General features: G+C 39.8%; 2 protein-coding genes across 3 annotated transcripts, besides 2 other annotated features; both read right to left on the reverse strand.

Annotated features, from left to right (window-relative positions):
• Positions 1–34: 34 nt before the first annotated feature.
• On the reverse strand, positions 35–3,183 carry CG14183 (uncharacterized protein). Its single transcript, NM_140915.4, has 8 exons — positions 2,374–3,183; positions 1,995–2,319; positions 1,648–1,937; positions 1,429–1,585; positions 1,117–1,380; positions 888–1,045; positions 220–803; positions 35–158 (listed from the first exon to the last, which is right to left on the reverse strand). The coding sequence occupies exons 1-8, from the start codon at positions 3,107–3,109 to the stop codon at positions 54–56; spliced, it is 2,619 nt and encodes an 872-aa protein (NP_649172.3). The 5' UTR covers positions 3,110–3,183; the 3' UTR covers positions 35–53.
• Lamtor1 (Late endosomal/lysosomal adaptor, MAPK and MTOR activator 1) lies at positions 3,167–4,368 on the reverse strand. Of its 2 annotated transcripts, none has more exons than NM_140916.3 (5): positions 4,220–4,368; positions 3,994–4,157; positions 3,593–3,726; positions 3,463–3,533; positions 3,167–3,407 (listed from the first exon to the last, which is right to left on the reverse strand). In NM_140916.3, the coding sequence occupies exons 1-5, from the start codon at positions 4,298–4,300 to the stop codon at positions 3,315–3,317; spliced, it is 543 nt and encodes a 180-aa protein (NP_649173.1). In that variant the 5' UTR covers positions 4,301–4,368; the 3' UTR covers positions 3,167–3,314. The 2 variants fall into 2 exon arrangements, with proteins under 2 accessions (NP_649173.1, NP_001189136.1); NM_001202207.2 differs by having other exon boundaries at positions 3,270–3,407.
• A 5,030-nt stretch (positions 4,369–9,398) lies between these two features.
• Positions 9,399–9,520: a mobile genetic element.
• Positions 9,521–15,919: 6,399 nt separating this feature from the next.
• Positions 15,920–16,256: a mobile genetic element.
• The last annotated feature ends 4,022 nt before the right edge of the window (positions 16,257–20,278 follow it).

Here is a 20,278-nt window from a genome sequence, read left to right on the forward strand (position 1 = left end):
ACAAATAGTTATATATGAAAATGCATATTTAAATAAGTTTTAAACTGATTTATTTATTTCTTTTTGCTTGCCTTCGCCAACTTTTGAGCCATATACGATTTTCTCAGCTTTTCCAGCTTGTTTGAGCTGCCGAACCATTTATTGAACTTATCCATTATCTAAAAAGAATTTCAGTTAAATGACTTAGTTGCTAAACATGTATTAAGTAAGCAAGTATACCTTCTCATCTGGAGGGAAAATGGGAGGCTCATTCTTGCTCAGGAAATATTCAAGGAACTCGTTCGGATCCAATGCCTCATTCTTGAGTCGCATCTTACGGTCGATGTTCAAGGTCTCCTTAACGTTATCATCAATGTCGCCGGAGTTGTACGCCTGAAGGACGCGTGCCAGTGCCGAGTAGGCGTACTCCTTCATGTCATCTGGCGCGTTCTCGGTCATCAGTTCCAGCCACAGCAGGAAGCTAGTGCCGTAATCGCACTTCGGAATAAGCAGTACTTTTTGGAACGCTCGCTTGATGCCTCCATTGGCCGCCCAGGGCATGTTACTCGTGCCGACTAGTACAATTTTGTCATTTTTCTTCAGTGGTTTCAAGATCTTGCTAGCTAACGAGGTGCCCAGCAGTCTGGGGTTAATCTCCACTGCCTCAGGCGGAACCTTTTTCCAAAATAGTCTATGCGCTTCCTCGATGTACATTATGGTGGGCTGAAAAGCCTTAGCCACTTTTAGAATAACATGCAGGAAGTACTTCAAGTCTTTGGCATATTTGTAGGTATTCTCGGGACTTAGGTTCATAAAAACTGCATCTGGAGTAGACAGAAGGTTTAAGTGCTCCGACAAAAAAAAAAAAAAAAAAAAAAAGAACAATTCCCAACAAAATGTTACTATACCTAGTTCGGATGCAATGATTTCACACAGCAATCGTTTTCCGCTATTCAGAGGTCCAATTAGCAAAAGAGACTTCGGCTTCGGAACATCGAATTCGCCCATTCCCAGCATCGACTCTTGGATAACCATTTTAATGTCACCCTTTGCTGGGCCCAATGTGCTGAATTTTAAATCGATATTAATTTTTTTTGTTAGGCTTAGTAGCTCTTTCAACAAATAACTACAACATACGTTAAGCCATCTTCATCTCGAGTGTCGTCTGCCACAAAGTTGAAGTCCGTTATGAACTCATCAAAGTCCCTATGACCAATTTCCTCTATTATGCCGGCATCTTTGAGCTCATTGTACAGGGATTCCAGTGTCCGATCGCCTGTCATGTCCTTGGGCTTCTTCTTCCTCTTCTCCTTCTTCTTCTTAGGATACTTCACCTTGAGAGCCTTGTACTTCTCATCGTTATCCTTCGCCAAGGCCTCCCGCAGCAACTCATACTCAACCCTGGAAGTTGAAAAGTTATATTTTCATTGTAAATATAAATAAATTTACCTCATGTATTCGTCGACCAAGCCCCTCACTTCCTGATGAATCTTTGCCAGTTGCTCCTCAGTAACCCATTCCTTGATGGGATCATGATTCTTGTTTAGATATTCATCGACATTTCTCCAGTCCTTGGAGTACTTCTTCATTGTTTCTTCAATGTTTTCTAAAATTGAAGAGAGTATTTGGAGACAATGGAAACATTCTCCATTAAGTCAAACTATCTACCAATTGCCTTGCTTGCAGTTAGCTCGTAGCCAATATCGATGACTCCAGCGTCTCTCAATTTCTTCCGACGTTTAGCTTCCTTCATTTTCAGTTGTTTTAGCTTTTCCTTCTTTTTCCTTTTCTCTTTCTTCTCCTTATCGCGAAGTTTCTTCAACTCGGCTTTTGACAGCGGCTTTTTACCAAGGCTTTCCTGAAATTCCATTGGCGTCATTGTTTCATCAATGACAACCAGTACCGTTCCTTGTTTTACAGGATCGGGATAAGGATGAAAATTCCCAGTCGCGTCGTAGCTGTTAAGTACGAGTTATACGTTTTTGCCTTTTTTGCCTCAATGAAAAACAACTCACAATTCCTTGAACCATGCCCGGATATGATCGGATATATCTTCCATCATCCATGGACTTCGGAATTGCAGCAATCGGGTGCGCTCATCGTTGATCAAGTTGATGAAGTCCTCATCCAGCTTCTTCTTGAGCATCTCGTTCTTGTACATTTCCATAATAGAATTTGCCGTCTGATTGGGTCGCTTCAGTTTCCTAATTTTCTTCATACCATACAATTCCTCCTTGAACCGCTTCCTAATCTTAACTATTTTCCGCGTCTTGTAACCACGCCAACAACTTTGGATTTTACAAGCAGCATTGTTCTGTATTGCACTTAAGGCTTCCTCATCTAGAAAATAATTAAAAACCAAATTAATTGTTTTGAAACGATCTAGCTACTTGCCATCTATTGCGGTATCCGCTACATCATCCTTTTTGATAAGATTTTCGCAGGACTCGTCCGCCTTCAAGAAGTCAGCTGAAAAAATGGTTCTCTTCACGGGAATACTCATTGCCTGATCAGGCTTAAAGGTGAATTTGTAATTTATTTTCTTTCTTTGATGGACCTTGAGGAACTTTTTCTTGTCGTACTTTATGTTGGACTTGTAAACCCGAGCTCGGCGCGCCCTCTCGTGAGCTTGGATAAGCTTGACCGCCTCACTGATCGGAACCCAATCCTGGGCTGCCTTTTCTTCCTTTTCCTCATCGTTCATGTACAATCGGTTGTCGGCAATGATATTTTGAATGTCCAACGGGCGACGGTAAAGGAATTGTGGTGACCTCCATACGACCAGGTCCCGTGGTGTTAGCTTCCTAGCGATCAGCGCCTTATCTATGTAAATGTATTCGCTCATTTCCAAGTCTTTTAACTCCTCCTTGAGTTGCATTAGCTGCTGAGTGGCATTCTCCACCAAAACACGTACCAATGCCCGCTTTTGCACTTGGAAAGTATTGTGGTATATGAAACTTAACTTATTGACCAGCTCCACATACAAAACATAGAGCTCTGCGTAAATTTTATACGATACTGCCTTTTCCTCTGGCGGCTCAATCTTCTTCAGGCGGTTCTGCTTCTTGATTAATTTACCAATTTCCTTGCGCGTGTAGACCCAAAATTTATGGTTAAGATCGAACGACATTTTGGATTTTAGCTATATGTGTGTGTGTGTGCCTTCCTAAATAAAAAAAATGTCTTGCCGTGTTAAGAATATAGTATGTATTTATTTGCTTCTGTACACTTAATGAAAATAAGTCGATTACCTGGTTATTCAAGGGCTACTTAGTACCAATATAGATTTTGATTTTATATAAATTTATCACTTTATTTCACTTAAGATACGATAATCAGGGAATCCGGAAGGGAACAACCACGGCCTCTTTGTGGTCGATCTGTATGTGCGAGACACTGATGTGTGCCTTCTCGGTGAAGAGCTTCATCTAAAAACATACGAAATTGGTAAGCAACAAGCAATTTGCGAAAAGTAAAACTCACTTGAGCAGTGTCATCTGGATAGGTTGGCTTAGACAGATAGAACTGATGGCTTGGTACATCTTTAAGGAGACCTGTTGTTCATTTAATTGTTAGTCATCATTCACCCTTTCAATCTAGCTATATTGCAAACCTTTTGGTGCGATACTGGCGTGCTGGCCGTTGTTCCACTGTTGATGCAACCGCTGCGAGTACAATCTTATTCTATCGGCGTACTCCTGGTGCTCCAGGCTGTGACAGTCCATGGCTCCAACGTTTATCATGTTTCTGGAGAGCAAAGTAGCGTATAAGCGAATACAAATATAATATAGATAAGCGATAATTAGGGCTGTGTTGCTTTGTTGCATTGAACATCCCGATAAATGCTTGGGTATAACCATACTACATACTAGATCCTGCCATCGCTATAACTACGTAGGTATACTACTATAGTATAGTATAGTATAGCAATCGCTGTAAAATGCTAGCATTCCAATCAATGGAATTGTATATGATAGTGCCAAATGTGGACCCTATACACTATCAACTACGTACATCGCAGTATTCTGCACCAGTCTGGAGAGGGCGTTCTGATCGTCCTTCTTGGGAAGGGAGTGGGCGTAGTCGGTGCTGAGGCCATCGGAGTTGCTCCGTCGAAGGGCAGGACTATGGTTCACCGGGTCCACGAGAAGGTGTGTCCGCTCGTTCGGCTCGTTGGGCTGCAGATGGAACGCATTGTGTATTCGGTCTGTTGACGGGGAAAGGGGAATGTGCGGATTACCTGCGCACCTGGATCTTCGGTGCATTGCCAGCAGTTGCAGATCGAGGCTAGGTAGCTCCAAACAGAGTGCACATACTCCATTCTAAATGCAATTGTTCAATTGTTCTTTATTTTTTATGCAAGTTTTTCTAGGGATGGAATTGTACATATTCGATAAGATCAGTGCTACCAGACAGTTTAAAACAGCTGTATACATACTTGTTATCGATTAGGCGCTAAATATTACAATTTTAATCGGACATTAAATTCATGGGTTTTCATAAGGGAATACTAGTTTATTACTTACTGTTCCTAGCGTTATCCTTGTTTTATTTATTATGAAATACTTTTTATTGGGAATTAAGTTGATTTAAATTTATACTTTATTAATTTGTTATATTTTTATTGGAAATCGGCAATAATTGTGAAGATATTAAAAAATTTAACTGCTTTTGGTAGACATCAATTATTAATTTGAAATATTTATATTGCTGTTTTTTCTATCAACCTATATGACATTTTCCCCAACAGCCAGCCCACGAGAACGAGCACATTCTTGATTGATGAAGATGCCAAAATTTCAGCCAACGGAAGTTGCTTATCTCGTCGCTTCCTTCGTGCCAATCAAATGAATTGGGCCGCACATTTTTAATTGTGTCGCTCGAGCAGTAAGGACAAAGGATGCGGAGTACGCCAGCTACTCGCAAGGAACGGAGAACGCCCTTAAATCAACGACGCGGTTAACCATGATGGCGAAAGCGGCGAGGCGGAAACGCAAATTCATTGCCGAGGCTGCATGACATGGGGGCATGTGTGGCAGTGCTGACAGCTTTTGCTATCCTTTCCACAAGAAGAACCTCTGAAAAATGTAAAACCATAATAACATAATGTGTAATATTGGGGTTTCTGAATGGGCTGATGTTCTTCGAATATCTTACGTAGAGTGAAAAAGTTCAAGATTCATAAGAATTTAAAACTTAATATGGCCGTTAAAAAACAGTTTTTCTCTCCAATACGGTCTAATTTATTGAGTTTTCCCTTCAGTTTGTTCTTCTGTTTCCGCCGCCTAAGTGAATTTATTGTCTCCTCCTGGCAGCACTGATGTGGGCCTCGTCATCGCATCCTGATCCTTTGCGCCACCTCCAGACCCGGCACCATGCCCATATATTGAGCCAGACGCACACTCACACTTGCTGGCAACTTGTAACTTCGTTTTGCCCCGCTTTTGTTTCCGTTCCCTGGCAGCGGAAGCCGGGCTAGAAATTTCATAACTGCCACAAGGAGCAGCTTCACTTCAAATTCAATTATCCTGCGCCTGCACACGGCCCCAAAGGATATCGATCAGTACATCTAAGGAGGTGCATATGTCTGCGGCTTGCCGACCGGGAATAGGCATCTTACATCGTCATTTTGCGATACGCCATCTAAGGGATTTCCTTCGAGGATGTTGGGTTTTATCTAGACAGCTCATTAGCTGAGTAAGTCCATTGTTTTTAGATTTATGATGATATACTAACCAGCCAGGAAAACAAATATTATATACAAATTATGCATTATACATAAAATTTTTTTAATAAATTATATTTATTTTTTATGCTAAGAGCATTTAGCATTTCACTTGTGAGGAAACACTATATTCAGTATTTATTTAATTTGATGGCTTTGCAAAGTTCAATTTCTGCTAGCTCATTTGGTCTGGATGGGCGTGGTTCGGCGGAACTGTAGGCAAAAAACCTCAACCACATTAACGACTTAATGAGCACCCGCGAAGCAGTTTGCCACTTGATTGCCCACGGGGTGGCACCAGTCGCCGCTGATTGGATTCAGCTGGTGTTTTATCTAGGGCCTTCGACTTCCAGCCAGTTTCAGGTTCAGAATTCTCCGGCTCATTGTTGCATCGACAAAGAAACGCAGTTTACATCGAATAGCTGCGGATTATCGGAGCCACGCCCCCAAAACCCATACCCTCGTCCTGCCGCAGAAGTGCGGCACCACAGCGGTTTCAGTATGCAAAGCGCAAGGCATCCGGAGGCCACATAGTCCTCCGTCCACCTCCACTTCGGCGGATAAATAGTGCCGCGCAAACTTACAGCGGGAAGAACAACACTTTTATGCACAAGACTTTACATTTTTGCTGGGCGGACGCATCTGCAAACTGCGCTGTAAGAAAGTTAGGGTCGATATATATACTGGATTTGAATTAATACTCTAACAAGGATTTGTTCCCTTTTCACTTATGTCAAAGGTGTTATACTAGATTTGCTTATAATGCATGAATCCGAAATGATAGAGTCTATGTACTGACCATATGACATCTAATTTTCTTTCCGTGTAAGTTGTGCGTCCCACAACTCCAGAAACTTTTTGCCCCAGATTGTCGGTGTTGACTTGGTTAGCAGTTTGGCCCTTCGGCGAGCCTTTGCATCTGGCCATAAACGTCGGGGGAGGCGATAAAGTTGAACCTGATTATGCAGCTTTATTAGAGGTGAACGATCAACTCGGAATGGCCCAGAAAAAAAAGAGAAAAAGCGACTCTTGCAGTCATTAAAAAATATACAAATATATTGATATATTCTATATTATATAGTAGTATACCCTACAGTTCCACAATTCATCGCAACTCAAACTTATAACTTATCCCAAAATCGGGAAAACAATTAATCTTAAAATCATCAATAGTTTTCTTACAAACAAACTGAGAGGTCGAGATACATACTTCGTGGCGATTCGCTGCTGAAAACGTAATGAATGTAACTGCAGGGTATATAATCGCTGCAAACCAAACAAACATAATGTAAAATATCGATCCCAGTTAACTGGCTTACCGCATAAACTCGTATATAATTCCCTCTACCCTTTAAAATGTCACACATTCGTGCTAAATTCATAAACTTGCCGCTGTATCGGGTTTAAGCTGCAGCTGAAATACGACAAATGCTTTTGGAATGCAATTCAATTTCCTTTTTTGGCCAATTCGCGTCCTCGGCGATGTCGCTATCGCCGTATTTGTTGGCCTTAATTTTGCAGGAGCGATTCGCCGAGCAATCTGTTCCATTTCTGCTTGACATTTCACTTAGCCCTGGCTTAATTCCCGATTGACACGTCTGGCTTATTTTGGTACTACGCACTGCATTTATTTCCGACTGCGCTGGCAAATCGATTTTTTCCAAGGGACTCCGGACACATGGCCAGGTTGCAGTACTCCACCTGCCGGACCATTGGCAGATATGGTAAATTCTGTTTACCCAGTTCTTGGGCTAACTACTAAAGCATCGGATTACTCGTCGAGCAGTTGATGGCGGGAAATAGTGAGCTGCAAAATTCTTAATTAATTCAGATTGGCGAGGATGCAAATAGCACAATGGTTACCTAGACATCCATTATTAAGGGATTGCTTACAAAATTTAAGCAAACATTAAGGTCAGATGTACAGTATGGAAATGTAGTTTAAATATGTCTAATATCTTACAGGCCGTAAAATGAAAAGTTCAACCACAAACAAGTGCTGGCAAAACAATCGAATAGCTGTTTGGTTACTCCAAACCAAAAAAGCCAGATCAAATCGTTTAAGACAAAACTTAGCCCCAAGTCTGCCCAAGGATTCAGATTTGGCCAGTGATAGGGAAACCACGTGTCAGGTTTTAAACAAATTGCGAACTGTTTGCTTCTTTTCTTGGCCAGGTGAAAAGTAATTGAACTTGTTGCCAAACTTTGGCCATCAAACAAGCCCACAGCTGTTGTTGGCCCTCCTGTCTTTCCATCTTAGCCAATAAGAACCCAACCTATGGTATCCCATCCTAACCCTCGCCTCGGTGTCATCACACGCTTCGTTTGCGCTTTGATGTATGCTATGATTTGTTTTATTGCCCGCCCCTCGATTTCCCTATCGCCAATTTTTGGGTCAAACTTTGCCGGAGAAAGTTTTCCGACACCCCGACCCGCCCACCGGGGCAATATCTTAGCCGGCATTTCGTCCGCTCTGTTTGTTCAGTTTGCCGCAAATTATTTGAATTCACCTCCGTCCCACTTGAGTTCCCGCCGATTAATCTTCGGGGGCATCTGCGATTGGGTCCTGTCCTCGCCGGGCACTCTGTTTGTTTTCAGTTCGAAAATAGATATTCTGGCACTTACACGCATTTATAGTTCGGTTTGATAATGTGCCGGACTTTCTGTTTGCTCTCCCTTTTCGATTGGAGTCCTTCGCCCCGTGGTCAAATCAAGGTGGCTCTGTTTGAAGTGGAGTGGAGTAACACTAAAGTGAAAAACTTTCAATTGCAGCAGGATTAAGGCGCTATCATGCGGAAATTTCGTTTGAACAGATAAAAAGTGCTTAGGGAAAGTTATATGGTTATAAGTTATTGAACAAAAACTACATAGTTCCAATGAAAGTATTCTTAATGTGTTATGAGTACTCATTCAATAAATCGATTATTGTTATTACTAATGAGATACAAAATGAGTTTCGAGTTACATAAGTATCAAATTGAGCGTCAAATGTATCACCTTGTAAATTTTATTTGTAAATTTAAAACCGGGTTTTCTCTAACTGCTATGGCAGCTAAAGACCTTTGATTCCCCTAATGTGTCTGACGAAATTTATAAATTGTTCAAAGCGTGGGCATCATGTCCATCGATCTTCCTCGAAGGTAGCTAAAAATTAATTGCAGTTCTTGGTCTAAACAAAAGCGACCAAGAGACATATTCATTCTTACCCTGATCTTCACATTTAGCAATTTACAATTAAATTCCTTAAATATTATAATTTATAATAATATAATATAATATTTATAATTTCCAATAAATACTTATATTTGAAATAAATAAAATACTTGAAATAAATATAGGTATATAGGTTTCGTATTCACCAAAGCTTGGCTTAAGGCTTTTAAGATCTGAAGCATACTTCATACTTCTCGGCTCTTCAGTCGCCACTACAAAACCATCAGTTATACTTTCACTCATCGAAATTTACACCTACACATCAAAATAACTCAAAATATTAAATAACACTTCGTTTTGGGAAAAACTTGTTAACCTCGTGAACCTATAGTTTAGTTTTATACTACCCACAGCCACAGAAATGAAAATATACTCTGCAAAAAATAAGCTCGAATTGAGAATAGTGTGATGCCAAGGTGCTGTAAGTTGTGCATGATATTCAAACTAAACTTGAGATTCATAAACAAATTTAGGATTTATGAAAATGTGAGGATATTTTTTCACATTTTCATTAGTCTTCTAAATTTCTATCGATTTGAATAAAAACTGATTGCCACGCCCACTCTAACGCCCTGAAACCGCCCAAAACTGAAACGCCCACATATCTGATAGTCGGCGAACTATAGCGTTTTCTATTATTTAAGTTAGTTTGAATATTTATATTAAAAGTCCTGTTTTAGCTTTCTCACAACCGTGTTCTTATTTCGTTATATTTTAAATTTTAATTATACTTCATAAAAAATATATATATTTAAAAAAAAAGCATAACAACAGCATCATAACCGCTTAATAAAAGTTGTAAGTGATTTCTCTGATGTCTTCGAAGCTCTTTGATGGCGCCCTTAACTTCTGGCAAGTGCAGCATTATTGCAGCTCTGGGCCACGCCCCTCCGGCATCCGCCCCTTTTTGTGGGGCAACCCCTCGCTTCCCCATGCACCATGCCAGTGCACTGGCAGTGGCCATTTCACGTTATTGCTTTCTGTATATTGATGCTTCATATGGCTGCATGCCCTTGCGATCTCATTTTATGCGAATTTATTTTTATGGACCGTTGGCTGCCGAGTCTTTTCTGTTGTGTGTGCTGAATATGTTTTATAATAATTTTATGAGCATTTATGCGACGCCATCGTTTTGTTAGCCGTAACAGCAGATTGAATTGCAATGCAATGGGAATGCAATTTAATCTGCGTAGGGTGCGAGATATTGAAATGTTTTGTTTCCGCTTCTTCAGATTTCTTTCATTGTTACGCAATCGAGTACTCTAGCTAACGTACCTGTGGTATAATCAAATAATTTCCAAATAATTCGAATTGCCAGCCAGAGGGGAGTATGGGATTTCCGAAAACGATGCTTTAATTAAGTGCAGAGTTCATGTTTATCTAAGCTAAGTCAACGAAGTGCACTTTCCCTTGCAAATTTCATTCTGTGAATTCTGTGGCATCGATTTTACACGGAACTTGAGAGTTAACCGGAAATGAAGTTGTGCAACCGCTGCCCATTATTAAAGCACTAAATCCACTGGGATTTAGGTTGAACTTGAACCTTCTCACGACGGACTTGCATACATATGTACATACGTTCCTTTTCAAATGGTGCTCTATGGAAATAATTTAGAAAATGCCTTCTGCCGCCTCACATGGCAATAAGCAATTATAAAAATATGAAAGCTCCATCCACTTGTGCACAAGTAATTTGTCTTGCAATTAACCGCCGGGAGAAGGAAGTCGTTTGGGGCGGCAAAGTCGGCTGCTCTTCAGGTCTGAATTACAGGGATGGAGCTCACACACCTGGAAAACCGGGATCTTGGGGCTGCCATGGAGACGGAAGTGCGGGAACTCATGTGCGGCAGCAATTTGAATGAATACATATTTTAAGTAATTATTTCTACAACAAATATTGAGAAACACATTTCTGTCTCAAGAACTTTTTTTGAAAAAATGGCAGAGCGATTAAAATTTAGAGTTATATTTGAGTAGTTGTACTTAAATCACTCTTCCATTTGAACATAATTGTTAAGGGCAATTTGTGAAATAATTTTACCTTACCAACTTACAAATTTGTAAAATTGTTAGGATAATTATCTAAGTCGACTTTCCACTTTCTATAAAAACGTCTTTAATTTTTAACTCAGCTAAGTATCCGTATCTCATGCAAGCATTTTTAAATGGAAATTCCTGATTCATTTAAGTGACGTACTTACGAAACTAAATGAAATAAAAGTCGTGTTCCTGCCGACAAATTCGAACATATATTAATGACTGGCAGTGCATCTCGGATGGGGCCTGTGAGCCACGCAGATGGGTTCACCTTATATTGTTCGCCTTGCGGGTGCTTGAGCTTCAGAAGTCGAGGCGACATTGCTCGACACTCGAGCGGAAACCAGCTGGGGAAAGGGGGTGGTGGTGGGGGCGGGCTGAGAGCAAACATCAGCAAACAATGCACAATTCCAGAGGCAACGGCAACAAGAAAACCGTGCTGAGAAAAGCAGCGGCCGCACAAAGAAATTCACTTAGAGATAAAGTGTTAACTGTGTGTCTTTAGTTCATCTTGAACTATAAAGCAGGTTGATTAATACTCAAATTAATAAGTTTTTTATTTTGAATTTTATTTGAATAAAGTTTAAGCAAGTGTCTGCCATGTTTCCAAAATCACTTAGTGTATAATCGCAGTTTTCAGATGATTGAGCAGTTGAGAAAAGCACTTGCAATGAAAAGCGCGCATCCATTCGCCAAGTAGTCATCTTCGTTTGGTCCTGCTTCCGCCCCCCCCTTCCGAACTATCAATTCGCAGCACTCCTGGTCGTCCTGACAATGTCCTGACAATGGCAAATATATTGGCATTTAAGGAGGAGTCCATCTGGGCTAATGCTTCCGGAGAAGGGCAGCAATGGAGTGGTGTCCTCTTATTGCCCGCTTCCTGCAGTTTGCCAGTCGCATCCGATTGTGCGGCTCCATTGCAATCATATTACAAGCCACATTTAATTTAATTTCTTGCGGAAATATAAAAGAAATCAAAATCAAAAGCGAAAGCGAAACATGGCGAGTGACCAAAGCGTGGTTAAGGCATCCCCATACTCTGGTCAACTTTTCGGCTTCATTTTGGTTCTTTAATGGGGCGGAAACGAGTATCCGTGCCGACATTGCAGCCAAAATGTTGAACTCACTCCGAATGGAGTTTATCTCCGTATTTTGAGTGGGTTTTCCGGCGCGTGCGCTGGATTCGACTCCATTTTTGGGCAATTGTTTGAAAATTGTTGAGATTTTTCTTAGCTAACTAACCTGTTGCATGTTTCTTTGGACTTCTGAAAAAGAGCACCGATATGTTGAAAGATAAAAACCTTATACTTTTCTTGTGCAAAAAGTTGTGCCCTCTAATTGTTTGGTTCGGGTTGGACAATTGCAGGAGATTTTGTTTGATCAGCTCTCTAGCCAAGGGCCATAAGTTGGACAAAGTTGGAATTTTACTCTGGCCACCCATTTAGATTTATTTTCCTTTTTCCTCGGCTTTTCCAGGGAAATCGCTTTGCTCAAGTGGCTATCTGCCCGAGGCCGTGCAACTTGTTGCTTTGATCAGCTTTCTGTTTAAAAATGAAATTCCCACATCTCGATTTATTTTGCACTTTTTTGCCCCAGACTTTCTCAGTGGTCACAGCCTTTGTGGCTAATGTGGCTTTAATTCAATAATTCAATACTGCATCTGCAAACGAAAGTAAATTTGTAAAGGACATCATGCAGATTCAAAAGGGAAAGGAGGACAATTAAATATGTACAACGATATATTATTTAATATACATCAAAATAATCTATGTATTTTATGAGTATTTTTCTAATTACATAATAATCTGTTTGATGTTATTGTATTTAAAAATTTTTATTAATTCTCTGTAATTAAACATTTATAGATACGTACAACTAAGTTTCAATTATTGATTTCCACTTTAAAACGATTCCAATAATATATTGAAATGTAATTGATTGAGCCCGAGAAATATCTGCAAAGTTATTTCTTTTAAAAGACCAAAAAAAAAAAAAAATGTAATCCATTCATTGTAAAACACGAAAATGTTCATTTGGTTAAAGACCGTCAGATTGCAGTTTTATATTCAATGCAAATCGGAGAAAAAATGTTATTACGCAGAGACCCAAATAAAAATATTTAGTCGAATTGGGACCTGTTTTTATAGTCTTTGGCAATGCCCTGGACCAACTTTTATTCAAATTTGTTTGTTTTCAATTGTTTTTGCGGATCTGCACGCGCATCAGCTTAAAATCGAACCACAGAAAGGACAATAGTTCGGCGGACTATTATATCGCCATCGCCACACATAATAATTGTTGCCATCCAGAGCTTTTTGTAATGAAGTGGAAAACATTGTGGAAATTCAGACAGGACTCAGGCGCAGCACGAACAAAGCAAGCCGTTTAATTTGCATTGCATTACCGTGTGGAGGACCCGCTAGGACCCTCCTCGTCCTGCGGAGGTCCTTGCCATCGATAGGTGCAATTACACTTGCTGCATGATGGCACGTGCAGCTGTCGGCAATTATCGCAGGCTTTTGCTGATTAAAATGGGATTGCCATGGATGAGCCCGCCGACCAGGATCTGATTCCATATCCTGGAGAGTCCCAATCTGGGAGGATCTTTTGCCACCTGCATAAATATGAAAAAAGTTACTTAATTTCCCACAGTCCCAAACATTATTAATTCTTGATTATTTCATTTTGGAAAAAGGAGCTGGAGCGTCGGATATTTGTGAGGTATTCGTAAAATGTACAAGGCGAGGTTTTAAATAAATAATGGCTGGGAATCGTTGATTGTCAAACCGATTTCAATATACTCTTCAAAATAAAATGCATATCCAAGATACATTATCTAGTTATCGATTTTATTGGAACTGTTTTTAAACTCCAAGCATAATTATAGAACACAAAAGAAAAACGTAATGTTAAATGATATTAAGGCAATAAAAAATATATTACAGTATTTTGCAGCTTTATAAAGTCACATTTTTATTCAAGGCAGTTATTCTATTTAAAAGACCCTTTAAAAAAAGGGCACTCAAATTTCGGTGTGGCTTTTAGCGATAGTTTGGCAGCTTAATTAAGCCAACTTGGCAGCCGAGGTGCATGGCAACCTGCATTCCGGCATTTTCTTTCCTTTAAACCAATTTTCCTCCGGGCTCTCCCAGTTTTCCTGTTTGTGGGACTGCTCAACTTTTGTCGGACGCACGTCAAAGTCAGGGGGAATTGAAACAACGACCCAGATGGCCGTCAGTGGAAAAAAAGAGGAAAAGTGGAATGGCTCTGGAGCAGAAGCACAAGTTCCTTCAGTTTCCTCTCCTGCAGGCTCGTCTTTGTTTTCATTGCCAGACTAAAGGCACTCGGCGACTCCTTCTGCTGCCTGTCAGTGGTGACAACTATGGCAGTTCATAGAGCAGCTGAATGATTGGTTAAAATATCAATAAAAAATGTATAAGTTAGAGAAATAGAAAATACGATATCATATTTTATAATGGATAAGATAGTAATTCATATACTTGGAGTAAAATACAGATACTACATACGTGTAGGTACATAATTTATCGATTAGTGCAGTAAAGTTCCGAACGGATTTTGACTGAAACTATTTATTTTGAATACTTTACCAATTTTGGATAGAAAAAAGCTGTGGGTCCAACACTATTGTAGCAGAGTGTTGTTGATGTTGTTTGTCACGTGCCAGTTGCATACACACACACACACACACAAGAACAAGAACAGCCCACGTACACACTGGAGCATACACCTTAGATAATGGTGCTGTCAGAAGGGCATTGAACAACATCAATCATACGCACTGTTGTACGCTCCGTATGTCGCGTCCTCAACTTGCGAGTGACGTGCCTCAAGGCGCGCCTTTCACTTCAATCTCTTGGCTGCGGGCACCTTGGGCATACTGCGGGGGAATGGGGCTGGATCTGGACATGGTTCCGGATCTGGATACCCTAGTTGGTTTTGCGTTGGGGCGTCGATTCTGACCAGTTGCCTGTTGCCACTTTGTTTTCCCCTCCGCTTTGATTAATGGCATCCGAAGTGACCTTGATTTCAATGGAGCCACGCCCAACGCACGCTCCATATTGTAGTGATGTTAATTACTTATTCTCTCGGTGAACATGTGACAAACTCACTGGAGTTCTTTCAGCTCCAAGTGAGCTGGTGTTTGTGGGCAGATAATCTGCCAAATCATGTCCTGGATTTTTGCTCAAGTTTCAGCATAGTGAAAATGATTTAGCTTGAATTTACTTCGAAATTTATACATGAAAAGACATAACGCACTGATACTTCCCGTATAATTTAGTTATCCTATTTGGGCTTAATTTATAAGCTGATGTCTAAGTCTCGAAATCAACGCACCACACAAATTCATGCCAAGAATGGCAAACATTAATTATGGCTATACTTGAGCTTGAATAATTCATTCATGCGATGGATTGGTATGGTTGGTATCTCTTCTTCTCGGACACCTCGACTTGTTTGTCCAGCCGGCGAGGTGGCGCTCACTTCCATCAAGTTAATAAGTCCACGTAAGCTGATAGCCATCATCAGGTGTGTGGACTGCGCCTCTGGCCACTATTCCGGCAAATTGCGTCGACGTTTCTAATAATAACTGTGCGCACTTTCTAATTGCTTGCTGAAACGACAGAGAAGACGGCTAAGGACACTGACAACAAAGCAAATAGCCACATTATCGCAATTCGGACACGTCAACACGGCCGATGGCCAGTGGGCTGGGATGTGACAAAGGGCACAAACAAACAAATTATGTTGCTAATTATCAACGAGGACACGAACGCCGACGTGCAGGCGAGGGCAGAGTGAAAGTGGAAAGATAATCGTATCTTTAAAACACACTCACCATTTAAGGACTAAGCTCAGGAACAAGCAGTATTTACACATCCTGTATAGTAAGTGTTCCTATAAAAAAAGCTATGTACCTCAGAATCAAGGAACTGATAAAAAATGTGTGGTAGGATACTAACACTCATAAGGCCCACTGTACCATGTAGTAGCATCGTCTTAGGTATGAAGCCCATAGCGGTAGAGAGAAGCATACGATCATATCCCCGTTAGGAATAAGAATATTATTGTTATCTCGCTCTTACTTATAAGCTAGCATTAAGAGATAAGAATGTACACCTAGCTCACTCACAAACGCATACACACTTCAGAGAGCATAAGAAAAGAGGAATACGCGAGACGCGGCATTCGGTGGCGTGTGCTTAAAGGGAAAAGTCGAATAAAGGCATTGTGAAATTATTTAAAGGATTGAGTACATATATTCTTTTTTCGGCGTCCACAAATGTCAAAATGAAAACCCACCTATAATTTTTATTTTCGAGTTCAAACGAAAGTTTGTTATAAATAATTACTGTAATAATTATGTTTAAGTTACATTTAATGTATGAAATAATCTGCACATAATCTATTTCCCAAGATATGTGTAAGAAGTAAGAAGTTGACCAGTAATATTGAATTGTGCAAATTCAATTCATCTAATGTGAGTCCTTACAATGAAATACTTTTCCGAGGCCACTTGGCTCATAAGGATTATCATTCTACTTCCAATCTGATCTGGTCCGGCCATTGTAATTAGAAATCCGTGGTATTTGTTGCCAGGAGGCTCTGATTTATGAATTGACGTGCCAGGACGAGGAAGGCGTGTTTAATATCCAGTCATCTGATTACTCAATACTGCGAGCTGGGAATGGAGCAGCAGCCAAGTGGCCCGTATGGCTCACCACTTCCGGCTGTCTTGTTAGGACGCCTCGCTTCGCTTCGCATCGCATCGCATCGCATCGCATCCCGCCTACTAATTGAGTAATTTATGCGTGTTTGTCGTTACGCATCCGCCACCGTGGCCCGGCGAGGACTCTTTACATTTCAGTCTTGGAGCCCAGAAGACACCGACCCCCTTCCCGCCCAGCGAAAGCCATTTAAGCCCGCCGGCGCGTTATCTATGCCGAATGCCGACGACTTTTTCACCAGTCAGCTGGATATTCTGTGCACACGGCATAAATAGCCGTGAAATCCTCGATGGTGCCGAAGAATTGGGTTCTTGAAATGGGATACAGCTTCTAATTAAAGGGGATGGTTCTAGTTTAAAGTAAAAATCGTACGTTTTTATAAAACGTACTCTAGTCAATATGGAAACATCCAAAATTTAAAAGTGAAATAAGCAATATGATATCTTAAATAATGTTAATGTATATAGTTTCTCTCTCTACGAGAATATTATTATTTATTGTTATTATATTATATATATATTTATCTATAAACAAATATATATATATATATTTTTTGTAAAGCTTAGATCAAATTGTTTTTCTAAGTGTTATTCTTGCCACTTTTTGTGAGGATGGCACATCGTTTGTGTGTCGCAGCAAATTCATAAAACGTGACAAGAAATGCAAAACGCCACAGCGTCTACACCTTGATTGAAAAAGGCAAAAGCGACGGGCTCGAGTGGTTGGGCCAAAGTTAGAGGCCTCCTAAATTAATTTGACATTTCTTGCGGCGGGTATCCTGCGCAGGGGATTCCCCCCGGGCACAGATTCCCGGCCGTGATTTATGCGAAAAGAGTTCAGCTCCGAAAAGGCCAGGATGATTCGCAGCCAAGGATATTTCACACTCTTCTTCGGGCTGATTAGCCCGAGGACTTTAAGCCAGCCGGGGATTTCCTGATTTGTCGTTTACTCCGAATTTAAATTTAAATTTAAAGTGGGAGTTCAAGTTCTGGCTGAAATAGGTGTTGGTAAAAAACCTTGATGTATTTATTATTTACTGCTTTCATTTGCAGCTCACACTTTAATGCTCATTAATAACTGCCCACTTTTATTGGCCGTCCATTAAATTAATTAAATGTATCCCTTTTTGCAGATATATTTATTATCATTTTCATTTATTAGCATTTTCTTTTTTTGCCAATTTTAATTTATTGCGTTCATTTTGAGTGAGCCATGTTTATTATTGTTTAACAAAGGATTGTTGACAAAAACAACTTTATTAAAATTAAAAAGTATTTATAGGTCAACGAATTATAAATTGCGAAGCCAGCCATTAATTGTAATCCTTTTCAGATCAGTGAGTGAAGTATTTGTTTTTTACCATCGAGACTGAAGTCAAGTTTTGAAAATCATAAAAGCAATTTAAATATATTTCAACCTCATAATGGCTAGTTAATCTTGAGATATGGCTTCTGCGGTCGAGTATCCTTTAATATAACAAAAAATGCAATTTACGAGGAGCTGCGTCAAAATACTGTACTCTTTGCCTTTTGGTCCTTTGGAACGAGAGCAAAATCCTGCCAGGACTGAGTCATTGAGCTCCTTTATAAAGGGTAACTTTATTGTTCAATTGCTGTCTTTGTCGTTTTGCTTTTCCAATGCATTGACTATAAAATTCGAATTCGATGCTTTGGGGTACGAGAAAAAATATCAATAAATTTGCAATCCTTTTGTGATGTTGTATGCAAAACTTTCAGTATCCTGTCGGTAATGTGTTGTCCAGCAGTTCGCTCATTTTTCTGCTGCATCAGCTTATTGTTTTTTCTCTTTTTTTTGTGGGCTTGTTTAGGTCTCCTTTTTGCTTTACCATTTTATTTTACATTTGTAAAATGTTTTATAGCGCACTTTAATGCATTTTAATGCCCTTATAAATGCAGAAAGAAGAATTTGTCAACGCTGAGTAAACTTAAATTTTCGTCATAAAGTTCTATGTTTTTTTTCTAGAAAAAACTATTTAAATATTTATTTTTGCAAACTTTTTATAAGCCTTAACGTGACTGTGTCCTTTTTTGAATTTTCGCTGGCCAAATGTTTCATAGCATGCTAATGATACGTTTTTAGAGGGTTTTTATTGGAAAACAAGGACGCAATTAATTTTATAGCAAACTCTGAAATAAAGCAATTTTAATTCAAGTCATTTGTGAGGATAAAAGTTGTTGGTAAGAAAAAAGAACCTTGGGCTCTTGAAAAACGGCCAACATAAATGAGATTGGGATAAAAAGGACTATATTACTTTTATGTTATCCTTTTCACTCCTCTGTTGTCGTGTTCTTCATTAGGAAGTAACTCTTTTGTTTTCTTGGGCATCTCGCTGACAAATTGCTTTGGTCAGGTGATGTTCTTCGTCTGTTTTCTCAGAGGAATTCAGTGGAATTTCGATATCCGGGTAATTAGGTCGCCAGCGTGAACTCGAGTTCCAAAATAAAGTGACAAGATACCCAGCCTAATGGCCCATATTCATTCTTCGGTGTGATGGAAATATTGTGATTCAATTTCAGTTCCAAAAATAACTAATAGTTTAAAAGCCATGGGGCGTGGCAATGTCCTGAAATAAACTTCAACGGTGTAGGCGTCACCAAAAGGTTAATTGTTTATCTGAACAATCTAGTTCTTATAGTTCCGGAGATCACAGCTTCCATACGGACAGATGGACAAACGGATGGACAAACAAATATAAAATCTGTAGTTTATTATTTCAGAATATTTTTTGTTCATCGCATAAATATTTACAATCACGAATTGGAATTGAAACCTCATTCACCATCGGCAAACCATATTTCTAAAAACTTGTCCTTTGGAAACCTATTCCTCTCCCTCATTTTGATTTTCAAATTTGTTTGAATAGGGATTGGATTGCCGACCTGATTCACGCTGAATTTCGCCCTTTCCACGGATGAAAAGCAATTTGCAGTATCTAAAATCAAATTGCAATCAATCATTCGAAATGCAAAATACACACACAAAGGTGCTTAATCAACAGATGGTGCTGGTGTATGGCGTGGAAAAATTATTTGGTCATTTCCTCGGATGTGAAGTGTGGGTGATTGAGGGAAAAGTGTGCTTTTACCGCGAACGTTCGACAGGTGGAGTTTCCAATGATGATTGTATAATGAACAAACGAACAGTCATCGAGATCGATACACAACGGAAAAAACCGAGTTTGGGCTGATAGCTGTCGCATTTCTCTCTGTCAACTATTTTTTAAAGAAAAATGAAAGTGGTTTTAACGGAAATAAAATAATTGGAAAAATCGAGTAAGTTTTGTTTTATTTTCTTAATTTTATAAATTGTATTTTGGTTCGGTCAAGAAATTAAATCTGCCTAGCCTTATACCTGTCAATTTATGGTAGCCTTTGCATGAAACCTCTGCGACACACATATCCCTGCCCTTTTCGGTTCGAAGGACTTTAAAAATCCTTACTCGGTGCCAATAATAATTGAAATCACCTTGGCAATGGCAGTTCGGAAATGAAATTCGATTTGTTGACGATGTTTCGTTTTTCTGTATATTCTCTTGCGGTGTGGGCACATGGAACCT

This window comes from Drosophila melanogaster, chromosome 3L (genome assembly GCF_000001215.4).
Source record: "Drosophila melanogaster chromosome 3L".
Classification (NCBI taxonomy): domain Eukaryota; kingdom Metazoa; phylum Arthropoda; class Insecta; order Diptera; family Drosophilidae; genus Drosophila; species Drosophila melanogaster.